Source organism: Poromitra crassiceps (assembly GCF_964638095.1).
Source record: "Poromitra crassiceps genome assembly, chromosome: 6".
Classification (NCBI taxonomy): Eukaryota; Metazoa; Chordata; class Actinopteri; order Beryciformes; family Melamphaidae; genus Poromitra; species Poromitra crassiceps.
The window spans coordinates 14646191-14659073 of NC_139627.1; the positions used below are offsets into that span (position 1 = coordinate 14646191).

A 12883-nucleotide genomic window follows, 5' to 3' on the forward strand; every position below is an offset into this window, starting at 1 on the left:
GCTTAAATGAACTTACTCAAAACTCAATTCAAAATGTTTTTTCTTCCTCTAGGAAGCATTTGCAAAATGCTTTTTTTCCCCAATGTAATGTACTGTACCTTACACATAGCATAACAATGAATTGAATGAACTCAGTCATAAAAAAACAGCTATAACAAACAACAACCATAATGTCAGCATGAAAAAACGGTAGTAAATGTAATTGCTCCTTGACTTATGGAACCAAAAAGTAGCAAAATTTGCCATATCTAATGCACATCTCTGGTCATTTTTTAAAACTCAGACCCTGAATATAAGCTTTGAAACATGGTGGGGGAAAGTTATAGAAGGAAAGCTGACAGAATAGACTCGCTCACTGCAGTAGTAATTTAAGGAAGACTCCTTAGACTGAGACTTGCGAAAATATAATTTTCTTTTATTTGCCCATAAAGTGCTCATAGTGAAAATAAAAAAGCAAACGTTTCGGTCCTTCGTCAGTGCTTGGTATGGCATACCAAGCACTGACGAAGGTCCTAGGACCGAAACGTTTGCTTTTTTATTTCCACTATGAGCACCGAGCACTTTATGGGCAAATAAAAGAAAATTATATTTTTGCAAGTCTCAGTCTAAGGAGTCTTCCTTAATTTACTATGCAGTGAGCGAGTCTATTCTGTCAGCTTTCCTTCATTTCCTCTGGACCACCGCACCTGCAGCCAAACCAGAACAAGGGACAAACAAAGGTGCAACAGTTTTTATCCAAAGTTTGGGGGAAAGTTATAGAAAATTTAAATAATCTTCATGTACATTTTCTCTTCGCCATTTCAGCTTATTTGGTTTACATTGGAACGCGAACATAACATGACGTCTGAACAGGTGAATACCTTCTTGAATGAAAACGTTCAGAAATTCTTGTTAGAAAAACAAAACCAAAACCTTTCCGAGTACCTTTGTTGTCGAACGGTGACAAAAACGAAACGGAAGTGAGGAATTGAAGAGCGCTCTTTGAGTCCACATTGGGATTTGAGCTTCATGAGTGTTTCACATACTTCAGTCCTTCCATTATCTTGCTGGCTTGACAGTAGCAGACAGTGAGGTCCTTCAAGTCTTTATGCCTAAAGAAAATAAAACATTTTACTCATTATTATAAAGCCTTTCTACCATGGCGTTGGGCCAGAGGCCCCGCCAGGGTCATAAGATGGAAAAGTCAGGACAGCCAGTCAGTCATGGATGTTTAGTGTTTAAAGGGCCGTAGCTGTGGGGATAAAAAGGTGCTAGAGAGTTGGGATTCGAGGGGTGGGTAGGAAGGAATAGGGGTTAAGTAGTCTCTCAAGCCAGACTGTCTCTTCTACATTCTTCGAATGCACCATATACAGTCTGTAGCCTGTACTTCACGCCCACAGAGCCTGGTCAAAGGAAGTTGGGGGAAAAAATGCTTCAGACCGGAGGAAGTTCGTTGGATTCAACTACCGGTAGTCACGACACATCTTAAAAAAAGAAAAAAAAAAGCAGATGATTGGAGAAATACGAGTGGATGTCTCGGCTAAAGGCGGGACATCCCCCCTATCATGCTCATTATTTTCCCTGACTTTCCCTTTTGACCAACTTTCTCCTGCATGAAGTACAGACGCCGGGGTAGGCAGAAGCATTTGAAAGTTGCGGAGGAGCCAACACATCTGTTTTAAGAGACTAGTGGTTAGAAGGGGGATATACTGTCAGCTCAACAGTCACATGACATTGTGATGTCACCTCCTGTTCCGGAGTATTTCCCATTCATTTTTTCTCATCACGTTTAGAAAAAAACCTTATCTTAAGAGTTTTAAGCCTGCAACCAAGCCAACTGTCCAGTTACAGAATCGTGACCATAAAACATTTGATTCAGAGTTGAAAAAACATTTAAAAAAAGAGTGTACGTATTATGGGATAAACTGCTCTTAAGAGTGAAGAATCTATTCATCCCATAATGCATCCCGGCATTTCTGGCCAATCAGATTAGCGGATGGTTGAGTGACAAAGCGTTTCAACCAATGGGAGAGCACTCTGAGTGGCAGTGGGCGGAACCACCGGTCTTGACCGGCGCCATTACAGGTATTTAGCTCCATGGCTAACACTATCATAGATAGACGCATTCCTATGCATTAATGTGAACGAAACTGATCTCAGGCCGATATACATAACGTTGAAAGCAGCGCGACTCGTAGTGGTTAATGGCTTCAGTCCCTCAGTGGTGGTTTTAGCCCTTAGCCATAACCCTAGCCAGAGGGAGAACAGTCAGAGAAAGAAACCAATCACAGACGGCCATACAGCGAGCTCCGCCAATCAAAGACGTCATCGTTACACCTTCGGATTGGGTGTCGTGTAGGCAGATAAAATTTTCTTATATTTAAAAATAGAAAAAGGATATCTTGTAGATTTGTAGACATCGTTTCACCACTGGATCGACCGTGGCAAGTCTACATTGAGTGGTTACGACATTATGGTTAACAATCAAGATCTCAATGAGAATATGACCGGGGAAATACTCTTCTGGAACATTGATGTCATGGAACATCACATGACTGTTGAGCTCTGTGGGTGGTGTACTGGCAGCATGGGGGGGGGGGGGGGGGGGTATAGGGGGTGTGAAAGCGACGCCGTCGTCTGAAAGCGCTTGTGTTTTTCAGCTTGACCACAATGCATTTTAGAATTTATCCAACGGTGGTTTGAAGGGCTTCCACAAGCCAAATAGCAGACTTTCTCAGGGACCCTTGATTGTTTTTACATTTTGGAAGCCCCCCCAAAGAAAGCCCCCGCAAAAAGTTACATTTTAGACCAAAAATCCCAAACGTAATTTGAGCCCATTTTAGTACTGCAAAAATACCATGACAAAATGTGGAGAAGGTCGATGTGCCTGTTGCCATGGATACTTGTATAGATTGTCTAGATTATCTGTTGCCATGGATACTTGTATAGATTGTCTAGATTATCTGTTGCCATGGATACTTGTATAGATTGTCTAGATTATCTGTTGCCATGGATACTTGTATAGATTGTCTAGATTATCTGTTGACAGTGGCAATGTTGTACTGTACCTCTTCATTGAGCTTGACTCCCAGAGTTTCACTCCCAAAGCGAAAGCAGTTGGCCGCCGGCTTGGGGTTCCAACTCCTAGGGATACAAAATAAGTGTTTAAAATGCAGTCATTACACTGGTATCTGTGCTAACTGCTTCTGAATTGTATTTGATCTTATGTAATATCTGTGCTAACTGGTAACTGCCTCTGCATTGTATTTTATCTTATGCAATATCTGCCTGTTGCTCTCTTGGCCAAAGCTGCCTTGCTAAAGACATGGGTATCTCAATGGGACATAAAAAAACTAGAATGACCGCACCGCGGATATATGCCTCCGCCAACAAGTGAGCAGTCGACATCCATGTCTGTCCAGACTTTGACGTTTGAGCATAATGTGAAGAAATTCCGTCAAGGCGTTAGTGAGCTTGAAAACGGCGTTCGTGAGGTCACAGTGACCTTGACCTTTGACCACCAAAATGTAATCAGTCCATCCTGGAGTCCAAGTGGACGTTTGACGCAAATCTGATGAAATTCTGTCAAGGTGTTCCAGAGGTATCGCGTTAACGAGCTTAGAAATGGCGTTCGTGAGGTCACAGTGACCTTGAACTTTGACCTTTGACCACCAAAATCTAATCAGTTCATCCTTGAGTCTAAGTCGACATTTGAGGCAAATTTGAGGAAACTCCGTCAAAGCGTTCCTCAGATATCGCGTTAACGAACATCGGACGGACGGACACCCCGAAACCATAATGCCTCCGGCCTGGCCATTGCCGGCGGAGGCATAAAAACCTAACTAAATGAGCATGTGACATCTTCTCACCTGACTAAATGAGCATGTGACATCTTCTCACCTGACTAAATGAGCATGTGACATCTTCTCACCTGACTAAATGAGCATGTGACATCTTCTCACCTGACTAAATGAGCATGTGACATCTTCTCACCTGTCCATCCCTGCTGACCTGGACCCTCTTGTTGTCGTTCCATGAGTTGAGGAGGTGCTGAGTGCACTGGAAGGGAAGACAATCCTTCTGGATCCACTCCACACTGAAAAGCCCTCCTAGCCCCATGAAGCCCCAGTCCTGGCACTGATCCTGACTGATGAGCGACGCCATGCGCGCATAGCCCTGAGAGCAAGACAAAAGACATCATTAGAATCATATGTATTTATATAGAATGGCAGAGTGCTATATAACCTACATAGAGTCAGGCAGTCGTAGTCAGCAAGTCATAATATGACTTGCTCGTATTATGAGCATGAACCAAACACAAACTAGGTGCTCCAAAAGCTTCATGAACGATTTTGTTTGTTTGCCATGTTTTTCTTCAGGGTTTATTCACCCATTACTCCATGTATCAACTGGAATGTTTATTTGAATATTTTATTCGCTCTCCCCACTTACATTTTTATTTGATTTCAGTCAGTGACTTCAGTCAGGACACTGAACTCTGACAAGACAGACAACAAACAACCACTACATGATGCGTTTCTCTTCTGTGTCTGCCATCGCTTATGGGCTTGTGACCATAATGAATGTGTCATCTCCTTGTGCATAGTTTTAGGGTTAGTCATCTAAGTATCATACAGTAACAGGTGTTGTACACGGGGCTTAAAGGATATTTTACTATCTAGTCAATTTCCTACCCTTAGTATTAGTATTTAGTATTAGAAACATTTTGTAACAATTTTCCAGTCAAATCAGAACAACAACATGACCGTCAGCAACCAATGAACATCACAATTCACTAACAAAACAAAAGAAAACGTGTTAAGCCTGCGACAGACGCACACAAAGGACTGGCGGCAGGGAAGGCCGACTGTTGCGCCGCCCCACGTTGCCTTTGCACGGCAAAGACTCCAGCCGGCGGTCAGCTAGCACGTACGTTCTGCGCCATCATGCACGCGCACACGCACCACACCACACCGGTCAGCTAGCACGTACGTTCTGCGCCATCATGCACGCGCACACGCACCACACCACACCAGTTGTGCTAGCACGTACGTTCTGCGCCATCATGCACGCGCACGCACCACACCAGTCAGCTAGCACGTACGTTCTGCGCCATCATGCACGCGCACACGCACCACACCAGTCAGCTAGCACGTACGTTCTGTGCCATCATGCACGCGCACACGCACCACACCGGTCAGCTAGCACGTACGTTCTGCGCCATCATGCACGCGCACACGCACCACACCACACCAGTTGTGCTAGCACGTACGTTCTGCGCCATCATGCACGCGCACGCACCACACCAGTCAGCTAGCACGTACGTTCTGCGCCATCATGCACGCGCACACGCACCACACCAGTCAGCTAGCACGTACGTTCTGTGCCATCATGCACGCGCACACACACCACACCACACCAGTTGTGGGTGTATTACCTGGAAGTGTCCGGAACCCTGCACAGAGAAGATGAGGAAGATGAGGCTGTTCTCGCTGAAGGCTTTGTTGAGCTTCAGCTCGTTGCTGGGCGTGGTGGCCCAGATGCCTTTCTGCTGGGAGATCTCAATGTTCCGCAGGTTGTTGCTCTTCATGACAAAGTACCGTACTGATGACAAGCCTGCTGGTGGGGATGGCATCTTGACGCACTGCCGGGAACAGGGGAGACGCAGAGGAAAGAGCTTTTTTACTATTTTAGAAAGTTATTGGCTAAAAGTTGTAAGGTTCAACTTTCCAACTGGTCTTTATCACTAGAGAGGAGAAAGGAAGCGCTGCTTCACGACTGCAGGTGTTAAAAACAGGTGCTCATTGGATCCAAGGGAAATAAGTAGAAACAAAGCTGGTTGACTTAATAGTAAATTCAACTTGGTGAAGAGTCGGAACCAAAAAACTACCAAGGCACACTGTTTGCAGAATTTTTAAAAAGCCTTTAATTAAGTGGCTTCACACCTATGCGTTTCGACACATAGTCTTCATCAGGGCATCAAGGACAAAGTGAATCTCATTCACAAATATAGCCGCAAGCGGCGATGGGCGGGGTTCAAGCCTTGCGCAGATGACAAAGCTTCTGATTCTGACTAGGACATCCTCCTTGATATATCTGACAAGTTTCGCGATCATTGGACAAACAGGTGTGGAGTTACAGCCTTTTTTATGTTAAGCCACGCCCATTTCTGGCGTTTATGGCGCCCCCTTTTGGTCGAATTGCACAAAATTTGACACACATGGTCTAGGATGGTCTCCGAAGACCTCCTGCAAGTTTCGTGAAGATTCCTTAATCGGTCATGAAATTATGACAATTTAGCTGTGAGGCCACGCCCCTCTCAACTTTAACGATCAATATCTCCGAAACTAAAGTAGATTTCAAAAATTCCAAATTCAGGATTGTAGAGCTTGCTCCAAAGATGCTTCCTGGAGAGTCTGGTGCAAATCGGTCCAACGGTCTAGGAGGAGATGCAAAAAATGTGTTTTCCAAACTTTTCCAAATATCTCAAAAACTTTCAGGGCGGGCATTGAGGGTCCTTATGGCAAATTTGTAGAGCAGGTCCACCTGAACATCTGGAAAAAAAAAGTTTGAAAATCGGACCAACGGCGTGGCCGTTAAGGCCTTTAACGTAAAACCTTCAATTATAGCGCCACCTTCAGGCCGATTCAAAAAATCTTTTTTGAGCACCTACCAGCCAACAATATCTGTCATTGGGCCAAATGTCAGGTCTCTACCATTTACCAACTCACGGGAATTTGCGTTGGGGCAGATGAACAAGAACGGGAATAATAATAATAAACCGGGTGAAAAACAATAGGGTTTCAGCCCCTTCAGGGCTTGAACCCCTAAAAATACTGTGGCTGGTGGCTACTACAGCCAATCAGAGTTGTGGTTGAATAATTGACACAGGTGGAGTTAACCAGGTGGGTGTGTACACAATCAAGTATATAGGCATCAAACAACCACAAATTGTCAAATAGAAAATCAATCATATAGAAATACAGTTTCATTGAAAAATACATAAAATAAGACAATATAATGTTGGTTCCCAAACATCCCTGGTTACCTGTAGAGAGTAAAAAAACAGATTAAAGGGATGAGAATAGGGAGAGAGGGGAATGGGGTAGGGGGGGTGGGGAGGCGGGAGGACACACTGAATGAGATATTTATCACTATTGGCTCATTCAAATGTGTACCTGTAACATTTCAACAATATTCCCAACAGCGTTTGAAGGCAACATCTATTTGTAGCTGGTGTCTGTCTGGCACGGACCGCATGTTAAAATGTGTACATGTGTGTGTACAGGTCCTTACACATCGGGAGCGTTTCTTTCGTGCGATTAATTCGCACGTCAATAATATTTTCAAAACCTATATCAGTCAATACAACCGTGCATACCAACGGCAAAGTTTTGCTGAGCGTTGTTGCGGCGTTTATTTTTTCGAACCACGGTCGATTTTTCAGAAATTCGCTTCTGACGTGTACACATCTGTGGCTGTGATTGACAGGTGGGTCAAAACTCGCATCGCAATTTCGTGCCGTATATTCACATCGCTCTTCTTGATGTGTAAGGGCCTTTTAGACTAAACAGAATGTGAGTTCACGTGATTCACCAGGATGGGTTAGCAGCAGGCTAGCTTGGAAGGTGCTGAATACCTTTGCTGTGGAGGTGGGAGAGGGGCTGTTGAAGCCCACCGAGGCTGAGGAGTGGCTGGAGGCTTGCGGGTCTGAGTGGTGGTTAAAGAGCAGGGAGGCGTCGTCTCTGCTGGAGGGCTTTGTGTGGAGCAGGGCCGAGGCTGGTGCCATCGTAGAAGAAGACCTGAGGGAAAGTGGACCATGTCTGGGTGTCAGTGATGCAACACACCTCAGACCTCGCCTTGACAAATACTCACTTTCTTTGTCTCACTTGCCGAAGCAAGTTTCAGTTACAAATGGAAAATATACACAATGTGAGAATACACCAAAAGTTATGAGAACTGTTGCAAAACGACGAGTGAAAAATTAGAAAAATATAAATATGCATTATATAACAAATCAGATTTTCTTTTTTAATTAAAATGTGAAATTAAAATGCATATATACTGTAGGAAGTGAAAATCCGCATACTAATACTTTGGCAGTTAACTAAGCATGATAATTGCCCCTGATTACCGTATGTGTTTCATGTGATTGCAAACCATGGCTTTGTCTTTCACTCTGCACTTACTGGCTTCCTGTATTAGCCTGCATGTATTAAAAAATATGCAAACTGCCCCTTTGAAAATGTTTTTTCCCCTCCCCAAGATGTAGCCTAAATTTGGCGTATTACTTAGACACCTTCCTGACAAGCTAGCTTGACATGGTTGGTACCAATCGATACCTTAGGTCTTCTAGTTTCATATGATACCAGACACAGAAAATACACTCTGGCTTTAAAACAGCCTGCTACCTACCGCCTTTGAAAGCAAATGTTCAAAATCGTGATATTTCCCGAATATCACGATATTTCGAAAATTTACCCAAGCGTACTCCTCAGGGTTAATGTGTAATTATGTAAAAACTGTTGTCTTTCAATATTATTTATTACATTTTTTTGCAATGCTCTGGTGGACCACCAGATGGATCCCCATGGACCACAGTTTGTGAACCAATGTATACATGAAACAATTAACTTATAACATAAAATCCTATTATAATCCAATAGGACATGCAAAAATATCCATCCAGGCTGTGCGAAGCCTTGTACAAAGTCTCCTCCTCCTCGCTCTCCTCAGCATCAGGCTGTGTCGTGTCGGCAAAGCATGAAGTACATCTTCCTCTGAAGCTTCTTCAGCCACAGAGCTCCCATCAGGAAGACGAGTGGCATAAACATGAGCACGTCCCGGGTAATGGGAATAGAGCCTCCTTGGCTCTCCCGGGCAGGGGGAGTGGAGTTACCGGTGGTGAGGAGAGGTTTGTGACCAACAGCGGTGCTCTTTGCCTCAGAGACAGCTGCCATGGCCACAAACAACCAGCAGAGCAATAAAATCAGATCAGGAAAAACTCTGTGGAACTGCATTGTCTTCACTTGACTTATTGTGTTTACCTCAACCCAGTTGTCCAATTTATAACCTCAGCAGAGAAGAGATTTATGACATCACTGATGACATTATCAGTGATTTATGACATCACCGATGATGTCACTGATGGTATCACTGATGATGGTCTATGCATAAGTGACATCAGTTAACATCACGATTGCCCAAAAATTGCCCAAAAATTTTACATGACATTGATTTAAATGTCTGCTGGAAATAAACATGTTATATTTTACTTTCCAACAACAAATGAAAATGGCTACCCACGAGTCTCCTCCCCTTTACAGATGAGGTAGCAATGAAATAAATAAAAAAACAGGGAAATACATCATCAGTCTTGTGTGTTGATCAGAGTTGTGAAGGGTTGGGTCAGCCGATCAGCAGATTTTCAGAATTCAAAGTGGGTTGCAGCATTCTCAAAGGAACACTGGCGATTTTCAACCAGCTTTGTATCATTATGAATAAATGAATGAATGAAAAAAATTGAATGAATCATTCATTCATAAGAACCAAATACCAACACCAAAAACAATACTATAATACTGAAGGTCAAGGTACCTGTCATAACTGGTATTTGTGGAGGTGGTCAGTTGAGGGGTGCTCCTGGTGTTCTTAGAAGAGGTCTGGGGGCTCTCTGCTTGCATAGACCGGGGCCGCTGGCCAATGCCTGTGGGCTGCTGCAAGCCTGCTGCCTGCTCCTCTGCTGTAAGCACCTGGGGAAGGTAGTGTAAGCCCCGCCCCCTTTACACCTGCAATCTACATCCTACTGTAGGTGATCACATTCAATATCAATCTGCTTCAAGTCTTATCTATACACACAAACAAACCTGTTTTGACCATATGGATGGCGATGGAGGTGGTTGGGATGATGAAAATGATTTGCCCTAATCTCGACACCTTACAATGGTGCCTGTCAGTCTCACGTTTTTATGTTTTTAAAGGAAAACGTTGCCGCTTTTGAACCATATCTCTATCGATCTGAAATGGGGGGCAGGGTGAAAAACAACGGCATGTTAATAATGAATTAATCTCTCTATCTCTGGGGCGTGGCTTCAGGATCTGTTGCACTTCCGTGAACCAGTGACGTCGCTGACGTCACCCCCCACCCCGGCGACTTTATTTCTCAAGAGGGTCTCGCGACAAATCTCGCCACGTTTTCTGACCACGGGAAGCAATGTTAATGTGTTGAATCCAGTTGAATCCCAAATGGATTTGCCAGTTGGTGTGGCTGCTGCCAGGTTTTCTCTCTCTCCTTCTCTCTGCCTGTCTGCTGCCAGGTTTTCTCTCTCTCTCCTTCTCTCTGCCTGTCTGCTGCCAGGTTTTCTCTCTCTCTCCTTCTCTCTGCCGGTCTTGAGGCTGCTGCCAGGTTTTCTCTCTCTCTCCTTCTCTCTGCCTGTCTGCTGCCAGGTTTTCTCTCTCTCTCCTTCTCTCTGCCGCCAGGTTTTCTCTCTCTCTCCTTCTCTCTGCCTGTCTGCTGCCAGGTTTTCTCTCTCTCTCCTTCTCTCTGCTGCCAGGTTTTCTCTCTCTCTCCTTCTCTCTGCCTGTCTGCTGCCAGGTTTTCTCTCTCTCTCCTTCTCTCTGCCTGTCTTGACACACACAGTGCTTCAGTGCAGCCCCTCTCCATTCTTTCCTCTGCTGAGTGTAGCAGGATAGGGTTTACTTGTCATTTCTAACGGCGTATGCCGAATCTGGCTGGGGCGCGCGGAGTCAGCACTTAATATTACAACCATAAATGATTACAACGGCTAGGCAGATCACGCACACTTTTTCTCTCTTCGGCGTTAAGACGCAATTGTATTTGTTCTTCCGGGTCCGCTAGTTGGCGGCCAATTTCAAAACAAAACGTCACTATGAATGAAGTTTGGCAACATTCAGAAGCTACACTGCGGCCAACTTCAGTGACATGTTCATAGCGTTACTGCTGCGAGGAGCCGACGGCTGTAACCGGTCGGCATTTAACGTTAGTTACAAAAGCACGTCGACAGTGTTTTCTCACTGCCAGTACAGTAGGGTTTGACAGATACTAGCTAGTCTGACTGGTCACACAGCCAGCGCTCTCAGTCCTCGCTGCTCGTTAAATATTTCCAAATAGGCGTTATTCTGATAAACTGGTCACATATGTGGAATGTTACGTTCTCACCCGAAAGAATATTAAAACTTTAAAACAGTTAAAAAACAGTCTAAAAATGATTACAGTAGGCGTAATCTACTTCCGGGTCTAAAATGGAAAGACGATTACAAAATGACGTCATGCAGAATCGGCAAATAATAAGGTGAATATCGATATGCAAATTAGCGTGCAACGTCATCTAGCGACTTTCTGAGCAGCCAATAGCGGCTTTCCTTGGAAAAGAGTTGGCAACACTGGATCTCAGTGCAGGAAACACGGAGGGAAGGTCAACATTTTTCATCTGCATATAGGACTGATTTTGTAATGATACCCAGCTGGCTGAAAAGTGGCAAAGTTTTCCTGGAATACTTGAATACTAATGAATACTAATGGATACTTGAATACTAATGAATACTTGAATACTAATACTAGACAAATACAAGTGTAAAGTTGACTTACAGTGACCAAGGTGTGGACTGTGGCCTCATCCTGCTGAGACCAGGGCTTTGAAGGAGAGCGGATCCTCCTGAGGAACAGGCTGTGCCACTTCTGCCTCAGCTCAAACACCAGTCCTGCCACCTGACAACAACACATTGCACTTACATGAAATGTCAATGAGTCTTTTACCTGGTTAAATAAAGGTTTAATAAAACATAAAAATGTATGGGCAATGCCTCTATAGATAACTCTGGGGGAAACTGTGCAGAAGAATGCCATTTTAAGAGCAGAAAATCTGAATTTAAAAGGAACATTCCACTCAAAAACCTTCCATTTAAGAATCGGCTACCACATACATTCAATCCTGGATGAGGTACACAAAAATGGAGGCCCATTCAGTGCAATAAAAGCTCTTCACCCAGCGCACGTGCTGGACATTTTTCTATGCCAGGGTTGCAGTACTCAATGCCTCGAACTTGTTAATTCATAAATATTTTGTTGTTGTTGTAATGAGCCCTAATCATTTGACAAAAGATAGTGATAGAATATATTAATACCATGACATTATTCAATTTCGTGCAAGGGCAGGCACATGTCCACCTTCATGTGGATTCACTCTCATGTAGGCTTGGGCGTCATCTATTTTTTCATACCTTCATACCTTCCTGACATTAGACCCCGGAATACGGTATATGACGGTATTAGTGTAATCAGCAGGTGGGGGGTGGGGGGGAAGGTAACACTTTTCTACATCCAAATAATTATTCTTTTGGCTAACACCCTGTTGTATAAATTCATGTCCATCAATGAAAAAAATTTGCAACTCAGAAAGCGTTATTTACATGCACAATATTGTTCACAGATGTCCTCAATGGAGAATGACAATTGAACGGAAAGGACACCGTTATGGGCAAGCCGGCCCTGTAACATTTAGAGTTTAGAGTGGTCTTAAACAATATAGTGTTGCGTACAGTACATGTACAGTGCATACTGTGCATATTGTACATGTACTGTATGTACTGTACATGTACAGTGCATACTATGTGAACAAGCTTTTGGTTCTGGCTCCCTCTAGCTGCTGCTGCTGCAATACATCTGGCCAAATAGTTAGCTCAGGGAAAACATTGTTGGCCTAAAGGATTCAGCTAAAACTACCGTGATTTATTCAAAAACAATTGAACATTTAGTTTAACTGCGGGATGTTGCTCTACATAACATTGGCCTCATTAGTAGAAATTCTAAATAAGAGGAAGTGTTTCCATCTGGATCAAATTGAGCTATGGTAAGGTAACGTTAGCATAACATTATGGAATCAGC

At 43.8% G+C, this 12883-nt stretch overlaps 1 protein-coding gene across 1 annotated transcript in view; it reads right to left on the reverse strand.

Moving 5' to 3' along the window:
- Positions 1-2: 2 nt before the first annotated feature.
- The window catches only part of ythdc2 (YTH domain containing 2), a 55257-nt gene continuing 42376 nt past the window's right edge, over positions 3-12883 (reverse strand). Inside the window, exons 26-32 of the mRNA XM_083638971.1 lie at positions 11588-11707; positions 9577-9731; positions 7619-7781; positions 5417-5623; positions 3973-4155; positions 3048-3123; positions 3-1091 (exon numbers count right to left, since the gene is read on the reverse strand). Of these exons, the coding sequence (XP_083495097.1) occupies positions 3076-3123; positions 3973-4155; positions 5417-5623; positions 7619-7781; positions 9577-9731; positions 11588-11707 (876 nt within the window). The 3' untranslated portion in view covers positions 3-1091; positions 3048-3075. The remainder of the gene's footprint in view (positions 1092-3047; positions 3124-3972; positions 4156-5416; positions 5624-7618; positions 7782-9576; positions 9732-11587; positions 11708-12883) is intronic.